The sequence below is a fragment of the Ochotona curzoniae genome, unplaced genomic scaffold (assembly GCF_017591425.1).
Source record: "Ochotona curzoniae isolate NIBS_2020 unplaced genomic scaffold, NIBS_Ocur_1.0 contig_2723, whole genome shotgun sequence".
Classification (NCBI taxonomy): Eukaryota; Metazoa; Chordata; class Mammalia; order Lagomorpha; family Ochotonidae; genus Ochotona; species Ochotona curzoniae.
In genome coordinates this window covers 14,677,818-14,699,451 of record NW_024465573.1, presented here as the reverse complement: position 1 = coordinate 14,699,451, position 21,634 = coordinate 14,677,818, and the positions used below count along the sequence as shown (strand labels likewise).

General features: G+C 34.5%; 1 protein-coding gene across 1 annotated transcript in view; it reads left to right on the top strand.

Annotated features, from left to right (window-relative positions):
• Window positions 1-21,634, top strand: part of GUCY1A2 (guanylate cyclase 1 soluble subunit alpha 2) — a 267,586-nt gene that overhangs the window by 197,410 nt on the left and 48,542 nt on the right. The window contains exon 6 of the mRNA XM_040976881.1: window positions 2,846-2,989. Coding sequence (XP_040832815.1) covers window positions 2,846-2,989 — 144 coding nt within the window. The remainder of the gene's footprint in view (window positions 1-2,845; window positions 2,990-21,634) is intronic.

Below are 21,634 nucleotides of genomic sequence, written 5' to 3'. Positions count from 1 at the left end.
GTGTGTCTATTTGCTATCTTGTTTCCAGATATCTAAAGACAAGTAAGGAAAATAAACACTACAAAAATGTGGATTTTATTGTGTATTTTGAACACTTGCATCATAGTATGTACTGCATTGTATTTCATTTTCTTACATCAGTTGGCACCATAGGGATCTATCTTCTTATGTTACAAGCTCCCAAATGGACAGTGAGGCATGTATGTGCTTACTCTTGCCATATTCTTAGGGTGCATATTCTGTACATATACATGTAGTAGGACTCAGTAAATAATTATCAAAACGTTGAAAATGCTGTTGATGATGATAGAGATTCAAAGGGACATGCACGTTCAGGGCAACTGTAAAGTAATTTAAGGTGTGGAAGTAATATACTGCCTGGGAGTTGATATCGGAAAATCAGAAATGAAAGCACATAGCTAATGGCATTCCAGATAAAATTTTATAGACATACTAACTTATATAATCTTATGCCATTAGCAAAGGTCATGGAATTTTTAGTGGCCCCATTTTAGGAATTTATTTTTTGCTGGGTATCTTCCTCATTGAGAATTCTTTTGCGAAAAATAACTTTAACGATAGATACCTTAGTGTGTTTTACTCTTATTGTACAATTTTATTACTGTATTCTGACATCAGAAAGCAGACCTTCAAGTAAAAATATTGAATGTCATTAAAGGTCTAAGGATATTACTCTTTTTTTCCCCCTGAAAATCAAGTGGTAAATTTGACAATCATAGTGCTATGAGCTTCTTAAATGCTTTCATAGTCTTGCTTCAATTAGTGTTCAAATAATTTTATGCACTTTATTCTTTTAAAATTGTAGTATTATAGTGAAAATCTAATACTTTCACTAATAAGGTATCTTGACTAGAGTGCAGGCATCTAGTGTGGCAGTTAAGACATCACTCATTGTGTCCACATTCCATTCTGGAGTGCCTGTGCTCCAGTCCCAACTCCATGTGTTATTTTAATTTCATGCTGATGCATATGTTGGAAGGAAGTAGGTGATGACTCAGGTAGTTGGGAACTTGCCACCCATGTTAGAGATTCAGATTGAGTTCTGAACTGAATTGGGCCTGGCACAGCTTCAGCAATTGGGAGCATTTGGGGAATGAATAGGCAAATGAAATATTCTTCACTGTCCCTCTAGCTTTAAAATTAAATGAAAATAAGTAGTTATATTTTAGACAATGGGAGAACAGTATTGAAAAGCTCACATTATAGTGATATGCATTGATTGTACATACTTATTGATTATAGCCTGCAATTAACACTAGTCCACAGATTTAGAAACAGAATACATAAGTGGTTTAATTAAAAGATTTAAAAAATTATGTATTTGAAAGTCAGGGTTACAGAGAGAAAGAGACAGAGATGGAGCACAGGGATCCTCCATTACTGGCTCATTCCCTAGATGGCTGCAATGGCCGGGTCTGGGACAAGTGTAAGCTAGGAACCTAGAACTCTAACTCGTTCTCTCAAATAGGTGGAAGGGAAACCAGGACTTACACCATTTTCCACTGCTTTCCCATGTGCATTAGCAAAGGGCTGGATTGGAAATGGAGTAACCAGGACTTCAATTGGTGCTTCTATGGGATGCTTGCATCACTGGAGACAACATAATGTGCTCTATTAGAAAACTGTACCCAGATTAATTCTTTCACTAAGTATTAGTGAAAGGACATAAAAGGCTTTACTAAAGAAGCAAAGTATTTCATCACTTTGTTCTAACTAATTTTAGCAATGTTGATATTACCACCATATCCATAGAGGATAACTAAAGAACTTTCTTCTGAAAGTAAGTGTTGTCTAACTTACAAAAAATAAATTGAGAGCGAAAGAAGGAGGAAAGTGATGAGTGGAAGCAAGTGACTCCCATAATGACAGGGGACAGGGAACTCAGTGAGTCTCCCACATGGGAGATGAGAATCCAGCCAGTTGAGCCATCCCTTTCCAGCATTCTGGATATACGTAAGCAGAAAGCAGAAATTGTGAACGCAGCTGAGTCTCTCTAACTCATGCACTCTGATATGGGGTCATGGGCATCACAACCTGTGTAACAATCCATGGTCTAAATGCCCTCTTCTCCAAAGGTATCTGACTTTTATGGCCCATTTAGTGTTCTTGAAATTTGGGGGCTTTCACGTGGAGAAAGCATTTTAAATATTTAACTGCAGCAATGAACACTTGAATGAATGGTGACAGCAGAATTACAAAAGGATCTGGGAAGCCTCTGCTGTGTATCTGGTTGTATGCATGCACCTCAATTTCTCATGTCTCAAACATAAATTACATTAAGATATTTGTAAAGCTAAAATGAGATAATACATATAAAGTGGTTGACATCATTAATGCTATTGGGTATGAATCAAGAAATCTTTTATACTATGATTAAGCATATGTAAGGAAAGAAGACACTTGACAGTGAGTTTATCCCAAAGTATGGAACAATTGGGAAGGTAGATACATTTGAAAAGAAAATGCTTTTCAGAGAGGGACTGATGGAAGTTTGAAGGAATGAAGAGTGTGGCTATGGACAAGGCCAGATTAGGAAATTATCTAGGCAAAGTACTATTTTTGTAGGGGATAATTGCTTCATATTCTGATTTTGCTAATTTCAATGATGCTCTGTGATAGTAATGAAAGGTCCTGGAGTGAGATGTCAGTATTTGATGATAGCTGTTTGCAAACTCTACTGTGATTATACTCGGTTGTCTAATTGCTTAATTTATTGGTGGTTTCCTGACATGTTTTTCAGTTAGGTTTGTAATTGCAGATAACTAATTATTTCTCTTATGACTCATTATCATATTTTTGCCTTTGATTTGTGTAATTGCTGCAGGTGGAAACAATAGGTGATGCCTACTGTGTTGCAGCAGGGCTGCACAGAAAAAGCCTCTGTCACGCAAAACCCATTGCTCTGATGGCCTTGAAGATGATGGAGCTTTCAGAAGAAGTGCTGACACCTGATGGAAGGCCAATTCAGGTATCCCTGTGAAAAATTTTGATTGACTAGTATATGTACCTCTTACTTCAGGGAGCAAGACGTGTCCTTCTGGATTGTTTTTGATAACTTTTAGATTTACTTAAGTACAGTGTTTAGTTATTCTTTGTCCCTGTCATTAAAGATAATTCATAAATTTAGGGAAAGAACAAAAGCAGTATGGTCCAGAATAGGAAAGGCATGTGAAAGGCAAATTATATGAAGAAAATAAAGCAAACAAAGGGCTGCGTCAATAGCAAGAAACTAGTGGAACTGGTCAGTCACCAAATTCAAGAACGGTGAGGGTGACAGTTTATTTCTTAGATTACCTCTCAGAATCTAAGAATCAACAATATAAATGATCTGGACAACTTTGTGTAGGTATTGTGTGTATAGGCAGTGTACAGGTATTTCTTATGAGGCCTTATTCCTCAACATTAACTTCTAAAGTTTAGCTGTAAGAGTCTGAAATTGTAACCATGAAACTGAGGAATCTTTAAAACAGTAGAAAATGTAGTTTCTGATTTGTTGTAGCCTTTTAGTAGCAATGGCTCTCTGCAGTCTGAGACCATCTAGCCTTATTTCTTTCTACCAGATCCCAGCAATGGATTATAGATGGGAGTTTACTGTGAGTCCTGTAAATCAGAAATATTGTATCTTGAGAAGTATATCTGAGTTCAGCATAGCCTTTTTGTATTAGCTTCCCAACTATATATTAAAAGTATAGAAGATATAAAAGGCTCAAAGCTCATGTGAGTACATTTCTAGTTATGGCAAAGTGTAAAATTAGATACTCCAAACCATTAAATATTGCTAAGCATTTTTAATTACTTAAAAAAGCATATTAAAATCTCTGAACTTATAGAAAAGGAAAAAATATTCCCTTTATTCTATGTTTATAGATTAAAGAAAACCATTAGTGAATTTAGCTTAAATGCTTTATCTGGCAATCACACAGGGAAAATAAGACATACCGTTCTTGTCTGAAGGGTTTCAATTTCAAGATCATCCTCAAAGAATTTCAGGTAACGTGTCCTGAAACGTGTGTGGCTAATGCTAGAAACAAAGCAGAATAACCTCGCTCATACACACACATGCAGGAAAACAAAATACTCTGGTTAAGAATCAATGGAGATTATAAAGGAGAAAAACACGCCTGGAATATTATTAGCAAAAAAAATATCAGACACAGGAATAAAGGGGCAATGTTTCATATAATTAAAAGAAGCTGGAAAATGTTAGAAGTAGATTTGAAAATGAACTAGGAAACCTAAAACAGAATATTTTAAAATAAGAGGCAACTCAGTGAATACATTTAAAAACAGAGTAGACATGGATGGAACAGGAATCTGCACACTCAGAGTTCGAGCTGGAGATGTTAGCCAGATGGAACACATGAATAAGCTAATGTAAAATATGTAGTGGAGTGGGAAGTGGGAAAAGGTGGTATATATTCTGTTTGGGAAGCCATATAAAGTTGAGAAAAAATTTTTCCTTCAGAATTAGTAAAATCAATCATATGAGACTCAGTAATTCTAAAGGATTTCAAAATGGCAAGCTACAGGAATGTAAGGCAAGATCATCTCAGAGGTTTCAATGTGCATCAGAGAAGTAGTACTTGATCAATTACAAAAAGTACCATTGATCGGTGGCGAGTGGATACGCTGGTAAGTACAATGTTGGAGTAAAAACTGGCTGTTCATATGAAAAATAAATTGAAATTGATTTACTGCTTTATGAATCTACATCTACACATTAAGTCAAATGGTTCAGTATGAAAAGCTATACAATGAACGAGATTTATAATTGGGAAATTTTGACCCAGACTAGGGAAGCTTTTTTTGTGAACTATTTTACTGATAAAATTACAACTTTTCTGATTATAAAAAAAACTTAAAAAGATAACTACACACGAGAAGAGTATTTGTAACCAGTAAAATTATCTTTGGCCCCCTCACTAATCAGATGAATAGAAATTAATTCTAGTCTTCATAGAGCATTGTAGCCTACCGGTTTGATATGACTTTGAAAATCTAACAGTGAAAGAGTGTCTTAAGAAAGAAAGTCTGACAATGCCACTGTTGGTGAGCATTTGGAATAGGAGGGAGTTTCACTGTTTAGATGGCAGAAAGGTGCATGGCATAATTAGTTAACATCAATAAGATATAACTTAATTCAAATCCTACAACCCAGCAATTTCTCTGCTAGTTTTTGTCCCAGGGAGACTCACACAAAAGTGTTCATAGCAACTCTGGAACATTTTTTCAAATGATGAACACTGGGCATCTAGTTTGATAAACAATAGAATTGATAAGCATGATATAGATATACCTTGGTAAATCATACACTTGAAAAAAGACATGATATTCACCATGGGCAATGTGGATGAATGTCAAAAACATAGTGACATAAAAAGCAACTCCTGGAAAACTCTATAAAATGATTGTTTTTATAATTCAAAAATACTGCAACTTTTTAAAAAAACAAATGTTATTTAGGAATAGCTGCATTAATGGACATTGGCCAACACAGCAGTCAAGATGGTGCTTTTACCAAGAGAAAGGAAGCTAGTGGGAAAGGAGAGGCTATAATACCAAAAGCAAGCACAGTGCAAAAAGTGGAGTTTTCATTCGGCTGCCAGGAGTAGGGAAAATGGGACAGTGTGGAACATTAAAAAGAAAAAAAAATACATAGGATTCCCTCAGGGCATAATTATTGAGTTCAGATAGATGAATGACCTTTTTACTCAGGCCAAGAAAACTAACAAAAGGTATCCTGCCTTAGATCTACTGAGAACTTCCGTGATGCTCGATGTTTATTGTTAAACGGCCAGTAGGCTTGAATTTTTTTTTTTATGTGGAATTTTCTTTTACAGGATTTATGATGTCTGTGTTGATTTCAGCATTTTGTCACAGCAAAGTACTTGAGATCCAAACCAAGGAATAGAGTCATACAGTGTGCTCATCAATATGTTTGTGATGTACCATTAGCTCTGTCACATGAGTCACATCTTTTTAGATCAGAAGAGAAAATGTTCATAAAGATTCAGTAAGAATGCAGATGAATTCAAAATGATTATACCACTTTATTAATTTTAGTTTTATCATTAATTTACATTATTTACATGGTTTGGGATTTTTTTTGGCATATTAATTTGGTTTGGAATTTAATTCCAGCTTGGTACCATGGGAACGTTTCTAAATTTACTCAGGGAATCATTCATTATGACTGTTTTGCAGTAGAGTTGAAATTTGATCAGTTGATTGTACTTCTCAAATTGTGTACCTTTTCAGGTTTTTAAAAACAAAATGTTGCAAAATGCCTCAAAATCTTCCCCAAACTCTGTTTTGAAAAATAATTTGAGATTTTTATGATTATTTCCATAATAATAGACATAAGGTTCCCCACCTCTAATTTTATGAACATCTTAGGCATACTGCAGTCATGAGAAATATTTATAGCATAGAGTGTTATGATTGTCAGCATCCTTGACCCAACTATAAATGTGCCTGCATTTTGTATATCTAGTTTTAAAAACTACCAACGAATGTAACATTTTATTTATACAGTCTACGAATGTATACGTAGGATAGTGTTTAAATGTGCTCTAATGAATCTCAGATAACAAATTCTGGGACAAAAAAGTCCACAGGAAACTGTGACTGCTTTAAGATACAGTGATTGGAGGCAGGCATTGTGGCATTACAATGACCAACCCACCACTTTGGATGTCTATATGCCCCGTTAAAGTGCTGGGAGGAGTTCCAGGGACTCAGCCTTCCTTGCAGTATCCTTCTAATGCCTACCACCCATGTGGTAGACCAAAATCAAGTTTTCTGATCCAGGCTATGGTTGGGCCGAGCACTAGGGGAGTAAACCAAATGGAAAATCTTATTTCTCTTTCTCTGTGTGCATGTGTTTCAAAAAGCTGGAAAACAAATAATTATGTAAAAGCCGTGATCAGAATTTTTTCTCAGCCTTGGTAAATGCTGTTTTTTGGTTTTTGTTATTTTTTTTCTGAGAGGCTAGAAATATGGAAATGCAGTACTATCTCATTCCTAGTCTTCCCTAGAGGTGATCTGATGTTCTTTATTTAAAATAATAGAAATCATTAGTTCTTGTTTATGCTGTAGTGGAAATGTGGTCTTCCTACTTTTTATTTGTAGAGTATTATGATAATTAAGCCTGTTAATATAGTTGATTAAAACAAAGAACAAGCCAAATCATTTTTAGTTTATCCTTTATGCTCTCCTGTGCTTCACTAGAAATGTGCATTAGTTCATGCTGTTCTTTAGACTTATGAACACAATTGTACAAAAATATGAACACTTAAAATTAGGGTTTTATTTCTGGATTAACTTATGCTAATGATTTAGCCTATCTTTGATTAAAATATCCAAACACTTATTACTGCATGTATTTAAAAGAAAAATAGCATGCTTGTGACTTCAGGCTTTTGAAACCTGAGTGTATCTAGGTTAATGCATTTTAATTCTGGACTTCACCTTGGAAAAAATATTTTCACTGACTATCATCTTATAGGCATAAAATTAAAACTCCCTTTATAAATTTGGAGACAAGTACATTTTATATAATGAAGCAATTTTAGAGACAATATGAAATAGTTTAGACTGTGTAATCATGTTATAATACTAGTGTTTTTAGCAATCTCAATTGCATATCAGTGAAATGCTATGAGTTTTTCTAGGTTTCAAGTCCCCAAACAGAAATATTAATCTAGAATTTACATGTATTACAGTACATTCAATTATGGCTCTTAAGCATTAAGACTTATTCTAATGAGTTTATAGGATATTTTAAGATTATGAAATAATTTTTAAATAGTTTGATAGTTTCAAAGAAACTCTGGTTCTGTTCTTTCATATTCAGAAGGATTTAGTCTTTTCAAATACTGCAATGTTTAATTTACCCCATGAGATTACAAAGAATACACTAAATTGTATTTAGAAAAACTAATTACCTTGATTAGTTGTCTGTGGCTTTGTCATAATTGTTTATAAAATTATAATGTATGCTTTTCATCTCAAGGTATTCAGACTGAATCTAAGGGGAAAACTGAAGGTGCCAGAAGGAACTATCTAAGCATTGTATGAACTTACTATCATGATCTGGTGCCCTACTATCCTCACTTTTCATCCATAAGGCAAATCTGAATTTAACTTTAATCTCTTATGACAACAGCTTTTAGATAATCAATGTCTTTTTTTAGCAGTTGTATACAAAATTTATGGTTAGATGTATTTTCTACTAGGTTTGCATAGTGTATGTATTTGATATGAGAAGTGTTCATACGTTTAAGAGAATTTTTGGGTAAAGTGCTTGTTCATTGAAGGTTTACCAATACAGGCTTCTGACTGATCCTCTTCTGTAGCTGGCTGCTTTTGAATTAGCAAGGGCTGCATTCCATGTACTTTGTTCAGACTTTCCTTCTAACTCACTAATTTCTCCCCTGGTTGTATAAAAAAGAGGATAGAATGCTGTCACCTAGGGTTTCTAAACAGGCCAGAAACGGTAGCTTGGCAATTCCATTGACAGTAACTGAACTGTCCCAATTAAAAAAAGGTAGAGTGAAATGAGACCAAGAATCTGAACAAATACAAAATTATTAGGAACAAGAAGTCCCGAAGTATGAATTAAAAATGAATTGTCTGTTTCAGATCAGTTTTCTATGTATGTGCACATGGACCCTTGCAGGTGTGTACACGTGTTCAGAAAATAAATTGGTACATTGCCTTTTTATTCTTTACCCAAGACACCAAATAAACCTATGACAACTATATAAAATAAATATTTTCATTTAGCTTCTAAACCTAAAGATTAGATTTACCTGTAGGCAAAAGAATACTGTACTAATGAAGTGATTTACATTTTTTTTCCAAAAATTATGCTTAGACCCTTGATCCAATGTGACTTAATTTTTGTGTAGTGTGTAAGGTTTTGAACCCAGGGTTGTGGAGATAAATGGAGGGAAGAAGGGAAGTATGTTCTTAGAACATAATGTGGTGTCTATGAAATCTCTTAATTTAAAAAACCTTACATGATATACATCCATTTATTAATGTTCATATAATTTATGATATTTTACATCATTTTTACTTATTTCCTGGAAAAAGTCAGTCACATTGGCTCTAAAATCTTTTTTTTTATTAAAGATTTATTTTTATTAGAAAGTCAGATATACAGATAGGAGAGACAGACAGGAAGATCTTCCGTCCAATGATTCGCTCCCCAAGTGAGCGCAAAGGCCGGAGCTGTGCCAATTAGAAGCCTGGAACATCTTCTGGGTCTTCCACATGAGTACAGGGTCCTGAGGCCTTGGGCCGTCCTCGACTGCTTTCCCAGGCCACAAGCAGGGAGCTGGATGGGACGTGGAGCTGCCGGGATTAGAACCGGCACTCATATGGGATCAAGGCAAGGACTTCAGTTGCTAGGCCACTGTGCCAGACCCACAATGGCTCTATGCTCTCAAAATGTCTGTTTTCTGGAGCACTGATCTATTCCATTATCCACTGCTGCATTTTATTTTCAGTTATGTTACCTGTATACTGCATGCCTAGATTGTATCTAACATTTTACATACAAACAGTTAATGTGAATATCCTCCTGCAGAGAAATTTCATGTGTCCTCTTAAGGACGTAAGGAATCAGGTGATTTAAAGCTGGAGTTGATTGGGACTCTGAGGATGTATGTGTTTCTGATTTCTGATTTTTTTAATAAAAATGTGATCATTTGGGCCTGGCATGGTAACCTAGCAGCTAAAGTCCTTGGCTTGAATGCACTGGGATCCCATATGGACACTGGTTCTAATCCGGGTAGCCCCACTTCCCATCCAGCTCCCTGCCTGCGGCCTGGGAAAGCAGTCGAGGATGGCCCTGCACTTGTGTGGGAGACCTGGAAGACACTCCTGGCTCCTGGCTCCTGGCTCCTGATCTACTCAGCTCTGTTTGTTGCAGTTACTTGGGGAGTGAATCAGCAGATGAAAGCTCTTCCTCTCTGTCTCTCCTCCTCTCTGTATATCTGGCTTTCCAATAAATATTTTTTTAAAATGATCACTTATTTTAAGAAAATAATTAGTATTATCCTATCATTTTGAAAATTGCAGTCACTTGCCAGATTGAATGGGGCATCTCTAAGTCATATCACTACACTGATTCTCCTTGGTTTTTGGTTTTAGTGGATTGTAATATTCTGAAGCTACATAACTTGTTCTATTTTGATTATTTTCTTTGCTCTCTTTTTTTTTTAATTTTATTGTTGTTTACATTGTATTATGTGGTGCAGTTTTATAGGCGCTGGGGATTCCCCCCACCCCTCCCATACCCCTCCTTTAAAGCTTGTCAGTCTGATGTTTCCTATGTATTGAATACAGTGTTTATTTTCGTCAGTCACTCTTCTGGCATGATGCTGAACTTTAATAGTTGCAGCATTCTTCCTATCTGCCTTGCCTCTGTGGTTGACTTCTTAGTCAACCACGTGATCTCCTGGACTGCATTGTATCGTAGTGTGTTTGACAAGGACATAGCATTACATTCCCAGCTTATTTTAACTTTTACCTGTTCTTGTGATTCCAATTTTATGTAGGGAAGTTTTCAATTATTTCTAAAACTTACTGAAGCAGTTTATTGTTATATTTGTCAAACAGGTTTTCCGAGCAATAGTTTTTAGGAGATATTTGCATTTTTATGCTACATGAGAAAAAGTAATGGCAAGGAAGTGAAAGGAGAAAAAGCAAGTATCAAAAAATGAAAATGAAGTTGATTCACTTGAAACTGTATGAAAGTGCTCAGTTAATTCTGTGCAGTAGTTTTTCAAATTTTCAGAATACATTCTGTAATAGAAACAGTTGACGTATTTTATGAAGTCATTATTTTAAATCTTATCACTAAGGGGCTAACTCCTGAACGTGTTTTAATACATTTTATTTATTGTAGTCTATTTTTACAGAGAGAATGTCTTAAGAGAATGGAAATTGCGTTAGTAAAGACATTCATTTCTGTGTCCATGTGTTGTGTATTAGAAATCGCATCTTCCAGGTAGATAACCTGCGTTTTTATTTATCTAAGACTAATGGAAAGAATAAGAATCTCAATTTACAAAATTCAGGTTTCTGAAAGGCTAAAGTGGTGCTTCCCTGATTTCGGTGGCCTAATTTATTGCTTTTAAAATTCCATCTCATTGTGACTGTTGACCAAGGTATTTTAAAAAATATATATTAAATGTGATAGCTTTGTATGTATGGGGTTTGCCCAACTACCCCTAGATCCCCTCCCCCACTGTTTCTCCCATATTATCACAGTGGTATAGTCCTTCAGCAGCAAAGGTCCAAAATTCTGCTGTTTAAGTGTATCTTAGCATTTTAGGCATAGGCAATGGTAGAAATCATGTATTGCAAGCTTAACTTTTCTCTTTAAACTTTATATACACATGACAATTATCAGCTTAAATCTTACAATATAAAAAATGGCATGAAAGTAACAAGACATGATAATACTAGGGTCCATAAAAACTGGAATTGAGAAATAAATGGACTACAGTGCAAAACATTTTTGAAATCTGTAGTTTGGTTTTTTTCATAATATAGTTTTCATGAACTTTGCGAATTTCTCTTGTGTGCACGAATATCAGAATAAACTTATCAGTTAACCCAATTATCCACAAATTTTTTGAAGGACCTTCCTGTGTAAGTTACTAATCGTATAATCTGCATTGCTTTAAAAAAAACCCAAAGATTAGCATGGAGATGGTCAAATTCATCTACAAATTAGTAACAGATCATGACCACATTCTATATTGTGTTGTATATTTAAAGCATTTATCTTTAAATATGGGAACAGATTTATTGCTAGAAAAGTAGATGTTTTAAATTGATAGCATTTCATTCATGATGTCACAAGACAATTTTCCAAATACCTTAAATATTCAGGAAAGCCTGAGTTAGCTCCAGGAAGCATTTTTTTTAATTGTTAACTCATTTTGGTATTGCATTTTCCCTTTTCCTACAGCTGAGTCTATGAGTCATTGAAAAACAGCTCTTTAATTACCTGAGTTGCAAATGTATTACTAACAATTCAGTGTCCCAAGTGCTTTTAAAAATCTGTTAAGCTTTGTGTTGATGTCATGTCAGGCATATGGTAATTGTGTGGGTCACCACTGTAATATTCCTTATTTGGAATATGGTTTCCTAGCAACTCTTGCTATTTTTCCTAATGGCTGAATTGATTTCTGCACATTTGTAGTGCTCCTTATGCATCAGAAATTGTCACCTTGTGTGCAAATGTTACAAAATCAAATTTATATGTAGATTGAATTCTAAAAAATTATTCTACTTTATTATTTGCTTTTAATGTGTTCAAAGGTTAAATGAACCATAAAGAAATGAATTTAGCAAAACCGCACTTACTTAGACCTTACTCTTTGGGGGGAATATGGTAATTTTGACAACAATGCCTGAGATGCAGGCAAATAGTTCCTAGTGGGAGTCATGCTTAAGTTGAAGGAACAGAGCAATTTTGGTGGTCAGATGATGGTGTAATCAGAAGCTCCATAGGAACACAACAGGTCCAGAGTGTGCACTCAGGGGTCCCAGAGGAGAAGGGAGGCCTGCTTTCATTGTTACAAGTTTCTTTTTGTTTAAATTTTTGGATGCTTACTTACTGTTTTCTAAACAACGCATTCGGCAGTAGGATTGTAAGGATAATAAAACCAAGTGTGTACCAAATCTTCCAAGAGGATCTCTGTTAATATCTTTTTTTTAATATTCTAATGTTTTTGGTTTTACTGTTAGAAATATCTGAGAAATTTTTCAGAGTAGATGTGGTGAAATTGTTTATATTCATAACTACATTATTTAAGTTTTTTATAAGTTTGTAAGCTTCAAAGATGTGCCGTTGGAAGACACTGAAAACTAATGATAGACTAGTAGTTGTTTTGATAGTTTATTATTTCATTTCATCTATACAAGTCATTTGAAAGGGAATGTATGCAGTTTATGTACTTGAGATCAAGAAAATAAGGCATTAAGAAATTAAAGATTTATAGTATCATGGAAAAAAATTTCACAATGTACATCTTCTGGTGTGATCTTTAAAAAGTTCATGACGAAACTATGTTAAATATCTTGCTGAAAAATTTTTGAATTTATGTTTTACTTTAATGTTTCATAAATGTCACACTTATGCCAGTTTTTAAAACATCTTAGTTTCAAACCAATTTTCATTATTCTTTTACATTTAATAAATTTGAAGTTTTGATGGCTTAGGTAAAATGGCAGAGATTTTGCAGCAATGGCAGAACTAAATTTCAACCACTACAGCTGGTTAAGTTCAAGGCAAAACTTTGAGAATTTTGTTACCTGACTACTTAAGAGCTAAGTATCTCTTACTCAGTGTACCAGGTATCATGTTAGGTTACAGAGTGTCTTTTGTTCTCTAGGTGTATTTTCTTGTGTGTATGTAAAATGTTTTCATGTCAGAAATATGTACATGAGTGTACATCTTATCATCTGGTAGTTCTATAGAATTTGAAAATTTTAAAAAATGATGTGATTAATATTGAAATATAAAGTGAAAAAAATATAAAGTGAATATTAGCTTTTCATGAGGTGGAAATGCAATCTCCCTTTATGGAAATACAATAATTCAACACTAGGAGAGCCGAGATTTAAGACCATAACAGAAAACCCAGCAGGCAAATCCTTTTTGGGGAACGTTATTTTCCAGATGGTATCATATGGTCATTACTGAGTTAGTTAAGATTTACACCAACCAAAAGCACTGATTGAAAGTGAAAAATATAGTCAGATTCCTTGATCAGTTAGCCAGCAAGCATTTACTAAGTTTCTTCATGTGCAAAACTATATAACTGAGTTGCAAATGGAAGCTTGTCAAATAACAGTCTCTTGCTTTTTGGCTCTCAAGTGAAAAAATTCTGTCTCCATGATATCCAAACATCTGGTCGTTTAAATCCATTCAGTTAAATTCAGTCAGCCCCTCAGATGTCAAAGCCTAGAATTCCATTCAAATTGTTTGTGTTAATAAGTTTATGTAAAAGCTATTTAAAAAAAATAGCTAATGTTTAGTTATTTCAACAGTGCACGGGGGTGGGGTGAGTGGGGGGGGAAGCTTTTCCATTTTTTTCACCTATAGTTTTATATTTGTTTTTCCAAACATATGTATGAATTTTATTTATCCATTTTTAGTGCTAATAGGAATTCTATGCATGGTACTATCATGAACCATTTTTTTTCATTACTGGTCTATATAATTATAAGTTTCAAAGTTTGATTCATAAGGAATAATTAGTAGACAATGTCTAGAACAGCACATGGTAAATATTTTCATTCACTAAAAATTGGTGGAAGCATCAGTACTTTCTGCCAAATTTTGCAATTAAATTTTTTTGCCAGGAAAATTAGAATTGTTAGAAACTGCAACCATAAAAGAAATCTGTACTTGCATAATTATAATCAAACTATTGATTAATGAGTCACAGATCATCATTACAAAACAAATTGTCAAGAACTAATGCCAATTAAAATATTTAGAAGAATACAAGAAAAACATAAAATGATGCCATCAGTAAGTGTAGGTCTAGGAAAATAGATCAAGGAGTTATTTGTCCCCAAATTACTTGGCATTTTTCAGCTTTAGTAAACTTATGCATTCCATTTGGTCTTTATTTTAGTCAATAGTCAGGAAATAATTGGTAACTTAATGGGCTATAACATCCCTGACATGTAGGCTTAATAAAGTTGACCAAGTTATAAGAAAATTTAGAGCATTTTTGTTTGTTTGCTATTGATAGATGCTATACATTTACTTGCAGTTTCTACTCTGATTCTTTGATTTGTATAAGTCAGTGCTATTTTATTTACAAATGTTTTGGTTTCTTATGTTATTTATAAGTATGTGAAAATATACATTGATTTTTGGGGTTTGCTTATAGTGTACTTTAAAAAAATGCTAAAACAAAAGAATAAAGTTTCTTTTATGAAAGCCAGAGTGGGGTTAGTGTTGTGGCATACTGTGTGAAGCCATTCTCTACAATACCCACATCCAATACAGGCGCTAGGTTCACGTCCTGGCTGCTTCCTGCAATTAGTTCAGAAAAGCAGTGGAACAGCTCAAATGCTTAGCCCCTTGCACCCTTGTGGGAGACCTGGATGATGCTTCCAATTTCTGGCTAAGCCCCTCAGTTGTAGTCACAAGGAGAATGAGCCATCAGATGGAACTCATCTATGTATATATCCCTCCACTGGTTACTCAGTCTTTTAAAGCAAAACATACAAGAAGTTAGGGACAGACAGAGATTTTTCCATCCGATGATTCAGTCTTTAGATCAGTAGCCAGCTCTCAACCAGGCTGGAGTCAGGAGCTTTGTCCCGATCTCCCACATGGGTGCAGGGCCCAAGCACTTAGGCTGTGTTCCACTGCTTTCCCAACCCATTTGCAGGAAGCTGGACTGGAAGAGGAGCAACCAGGACTGGAACCCAGTGCCATATGTAGGCCATGTAGGTTCGGGCCTCGAACAATGACCCACAGTGATAGTCCTCTCATTTTTTTTAATAGATTGCATGTTGAGATCTTGTCCTTCATATTTCACTTTTAGTACTCAACAGGAAATCATTACTCTGAATTAATTAAATAAATGAATGAAATAAAATGAACTGTATCATAATAGCACTATCAAAAAGTACACTATCGTCTGTATTAGATGCAATGGAGCATCCTGTATTACTATGAATTTACTATTTAGACATGTTATGGCATGTGATAGTAATAAAAATTAGACAATTATGTTTGACTAACTATAGCTTATGAAAATGTTCCTCTTATAGTTAAAAAGTATCCTTAGGAATGTCATACAATATTTTAAAAGTGTACAGACACTTGAAGTCTAAATATCATGCATTTAGCCTTGCCTATTGTGGTAGAGCTTCCCATCAAGGCTGGGGCTCTTTGTACCCCCTCCCCCAAACATTATAAGATGACAAACTTCTGTTTGAATTTGGGGAGGTTATTAGTGTGTTCTATATTGATACTGATTTGAAATAGCATCTCAGGCAACTGTATTTCTCACTGGCTTTGCAGCATTGTTTGGATGGCCAAACCATACTAGCTTCGAGAGCTAATGACTTTGCCCAAAGACTCTAGATGTTTTCTGATTTTTTGCTACTATATGGAAAGGCATTGAAACCAAGATTTTGAATTCATATTATTCATCTTAACTGAGGCTAAACTAGATTTCTGTTCTTATAGTTCAGTTAGAACTGGGCTAGAGATAACTTACAGAAACATAGTTTAGGAGAATTAATTATGAGTAACAGTTTTAATTGTAAAATGATAAAGATCAGATAATTCATAGCACAACTCCCTCATTTTATTTGCAATTAAACAGGTATCATTGATATCTCAGCCAAAATGTACCAACAATGCTAGCTAAGATGATTTGATCAGTTGGAAGGCGAGTGAGTGATTTTGTAGCTTTTGGTTTTATTTTAAAATTTACACTATCAGAATAAACAGTTGCTGGAAGAAAAAAAATTGAGAGGTATGTCTGAAATTATTGTATAATAGAGCAGGGAAATACTGTATGTCTATGGTCTAAGATCCAATTATTTAGACTCTAAAAGTATCATTGCCATGTTAGTAAAGAATGCCAGTTTTGACAGCTGGGGGACAGACATATTAAGTATTTCAAATAAACAATTAACAAACCAATACAAAATCAAAATAGTTTATAGCTTAATTCTATAAATAAGCTCAATATAATAATGTTTTAGGAATGTTTATCTTTGAAATTTAAATTGTAGACATTTGTAAAAGTCAAACCAGAAACTTACTGCTATTGATTTAACAGTGGTCTATTAGGACAATGGATTATAATGTATAACTTCATGTCACTGGTCAGGTATAGTAATAATCGACATTGTATCAGATCTCTTAGGATTACTTAATGGAACAAGGACTGTGGTAATACCTAGGAACAAAATGAATGACAACCATGGAACAAAACTTCAGTAAAGTAGTCATAATCTGGAGTTAATTTCATTTATCTTCTCTAATGTCACTGCACGCCCATTTTATTGCTTCAGCTGACAAGACTCTAGAAATAGAGCAGAATATTCCTTTAGATGTTTCCATTTTAAAGTCCTGACTCTGGAGAATTACTTGAAGAATTCACTCAAGTTGCCAATAGTTGACTAACACTTTCTATTAACTAGTTGTTAGAATTGTCATTATCACTCCTTTATAGTGTCTGATTAGTAACATAACAACTGTATCAATAGATGTATTCCTCCTATGTATTACACAGAGGCAGTATCCTATTAGGATTGCATCCTTGAAGAGAGGGCATGTGAATTATGTGCAAGGACACATAGAATTAGCCAGGCATCATTTTTCCACTTGAGAAGTACTCATATGATTATAGAACTAAAAATTACCCTAGAAGTTATACTTTAACAGAATGACTGAATTTCTTTTATAGCTGTCACTTTGATTGGCAACCTTAAGCCATCAAATGTGTTTCTAATTTTGTAATTCATAGACACCTGGAAATTTTTTTCCCAAAGGGGAAAAAAAAGAGGATAAAAAAAGGAAACTGTTAATAAAAACTAGCGTTGAAATCTTTACCTACTAGAATGCTATGCCTGTGATTGCAAACTAAATGTATTCAACTGTAAAAATTAAAAAAGGGAAGGAGGAGAGAGGGGATGGTAGGAAGTATCATTTTTGCTCCTGTATTTGTATTGTAATACACATGAGATTTGTTTATTTTGTGCAAATTATGAAAAATAACTTATTAATAAAATATAGATATTTCTCTATCATCTCCATGGTGTTAAAGCCAGTGCCCTGGAGAAAAGGACTTGGTTGTAGCGTGTCTGGTAGAAATCAAGTATTTCATTCCTATTTAGCAACCACTTACAGTGCTACATAATTCATTTATAGCAATGTCATTTGAGGGATTTTTTTTCACAGTTTGTCTAGGTATATCTATTTTAATTGCAACAGGGGCTTAGCTTTACTGTGTAAGAATTCAAATGTTTAGCTTTGTAGTAACTTGTGAAAATGTTCTATTTTGTTACGTCGTTATCCCTGGTATTTTAACGTTTGATATTTACATATTATGGCATGAGATGTCAAAGATGTGAGATAGACCTTGGCTATAGGTGCTTTATTTGGAAGGAGGATGATACACACTGCAAGCTGTGACTAGAGCTGCAATGAACATGGGGCTAACTACATCTTTTCAAAGTAATGTATTGATTCCTCTTGGTATAAAACCAACAGAAAGATTGCAAGATCAAGTGGTGATTCTATTTTTTTGCCTTTGAACTTCATACTATTTTCCAAAAAGGTACCATTTTCCATGCCCATCAGTTGTGTACAGGGATTCCTTTTCTCCATGTCTTTAACAACTCTGATGATTATCTTTTTAAAGATTATTTATTTATTTATTTAGGGTCAGTTACAGAGAGAAGCAAGTCATAGCTATTTCGATTAGGATCACATTGCTTTTAGTAATAGACATTTTGATTATATTCTACCAATCCCCAAACTTGGAAGGGTTTTCTATGTTTTGGTGTCAATTTCTTTAATTTTTTTAGTTGTCAATTAACTCTTAATTTTACTATTATAACTGCTCTACAAAAGCTTTGTAACTTAATACAAACTCATTGTTTTCGCATATTTCTTGGATATTTCAGGTCATATCCGACAAAGCATCAACAACAAGAGCTTTCCCTGTGTGTTTTATTCTAGTCATTTTATACTTTCAGGTTTTACACATTTTATTTAATTCACTTTGACGTGCTTTCTACGTAAAGAGCGAGAAAATGCTCCATTTTCATTCTTTTGGGTGTAAGATTTAAGTTTTCTCAAAAGTCATTGAAAATTTGTCTATTTCCCATCATGTGTCGCTGGAACTCCTATGTGTCTATTACTGAATGAATGCATTTTTTTTGATGTAGTATCTGGTATATAATGGAATACTAATTCAGCCTTCTAAAAACAGAAAATATTGCCATTTAGTCCAAATGGATAACAGAAGACATTATGTTGAGTGAAATAAGCTAGGGACATAGAGGCAGAGGCTGTATTATTACTTTGCATATAAACTTTAGAAAAGTTGAATACATAAAAGTAGAACAGAATGGTGATTATCAAGGCTGGGAATGGACAGGGAGACACTGATTCAGAATTTCAATTAGATAAGAGAAGTAAGTTCTGGTGTTTTTCCAGACAACATATGCGGATAAAGACAAGGTATGAGATGATCAACCCAAGTCACAGAGCTCTTAAAATTGCCCAACAGCCACAGCTGAAATCAGAGGTGGGCCCAGGGCCTAAGAAAGAGATCAGTGGAAGTCTGCTAGAATGTGTAATACAAGGAGATTGATACCATCGCACATATAAAAAACTTATATAAAATCTTTTTCAAATGTTTTGCCCAATGAGTAGAAAGATAATATTAGGTTTTGTTGTGTTGGTACTGTGAAAATACAAATGCATGAAATAGTATGCTTACTGTTAACAATGCAGTATATTTTTAATCCATACTACATTGTCATTTCACTCCGTCCTGTTTTAGAGAATTCTGTTCGTAACTCCCTAGAGTAACTGTAAAACCAAATGTTTAGAAAACAAACTGTAAAGTAATAAAATTAATTTACCTAAGAAAGTGATAATATATTAATACAGTTATAATCATGTGACCTGCAGCCATGAACAATGATATTTTTAAAAATCAAGGTCATACCATTATGTTCAGCTAAAAAGAGTGAATTAGTAAGAATTGAGAAAACAGGGTTGTCCAAGTTCATGTTCCATGGTTCTGAATTTCCTCTGTCAGTGTTTCGGAATCTATAAATGGGTGAAGAACATCTAGCTCCCTTAGAGAACACACAGAGTGGGAACACAGGCTGAATAATGAGGTACTGTGTCTCCATTTTTACAAAATCTCAGCTGCTTTATTTCCTGCTGTTGAGGAGTATGTATGTACAGTGAGAGCGGTTATCTACATCCTGCATAGGAACATACACTCTGCAGAGCCGAGCTGCTGCTGCTGTGTTAGAGCTGCCTGGTGTACTCCCTCTGAAGCCTTTGGCAATTTGTTTCTCTAAGAGAAAATAAGCTTAAAAATGACAACTGTCAAAACAATAAACCTGAAAGAAGGAGCTTTTAGTCTCCTCAGAGATGTGCTCTATCATAATCACCTTTCAGAAAAGAGAAAATTACCTGTAATTTTTATACTCTGAAGGTGTATAATAATAATTTAACCACCCACCCTATCTTCAAAATCAAATGATATATATTTTTTAAATAAACGACTTTACTCCTTTCTATTACTTCATTTTCCGGGGAATCCTGGCAAGCCAGCTTCAGCTTTGGCTGCCTCTTCCCGCTTATGGGTATTGTGTTTAAGGAGATCACTGCCAAGGTGACCCACACATACTGCTTTGGTAACACATGTCTCATCAAAAGGCACTGCTAAATCAAGGGGAAGTGAACAGGTAAGGAGATATTCACACCTTTCTGTTAAGATCTTTCATATCATTCTGATCCCTGAGTACTATATTTCCTTCTTATCCTGAACCTCGGTGGTATATACAGCCCTCCTAGGAGCCCCAAACTCAGCCAAGAACTGTTGCATATCTGCCTCACATGTGCTCACACAGTCCTTGTCGTGTAAAAGATTATCTTGGAATCACTGTAAAAAAAAAAAAATGAAAAACAGAAGAGAGTCAGATATGTGTTAGCTCCAGCCGGTAGCAGATCTTTGGATACATTCTCCTGATGGGTACTTTGTGAAATGACGGTTTGGCAATGACATGGACTTGAAAAATGTTGTCTGCTACATTTTAAATATTTTGAGAAGCTTTGAGATTAAGAAATTATTTGATATTTGAATTTTGCATTTCCCGGATTTATTATTTCATTTAACCTCTTCATACTTGTAAGGTAGTAGTTGCACAACTCAATATAGCAAATGAGAATTACATTTTGTTTTTCCCTGGAGCCCTGATTGGAAAATTCTTTTATCTATTGAAACAGACCTCTTGCTGATAATTTCTATTTTGTATCATCAGTGATAACCATCATGATGAAATGATGGCTTTTTAGAATAGAAGGAAAATCATAGAGAGCCTTGTTTTCACTCAATATTTCAGGCTCTATATTTTTAATCAGATAGCTCCCAACATAAGCTTTTTTAAAAAATACTTTGTAACGAGCAGTGAGCCCTCCTTATGTTTTCATAAACAGCTTTTTCAAAACTATCTAAGAAAATTAAAAATCCAAAGGATAAGAGTGGGGCAGCCTTACACAGGAGAAGTCAGAGTAGTCAAAGAGAGAACAATTCTGAGAACACACACATTTTCTGATGAGCATCCATAAAGGTATTTCCTATTATGGAAATTTCCAGGCTTTTTCACTCACTTTCCTCCTTTTAAATTCTGTTACAACATTGTTGTATTTTCTCCTCTTAATGTAATAATAACGGGTGGTGTGTGGGTATCACATGGTTTAATAATGATACATATTTTATTCCCATGGTCTTATTGGTAGTTCATTTCTGACCTTGTTTCTAAATTATGATTAATTCATAATTGGGCTGGATTTATC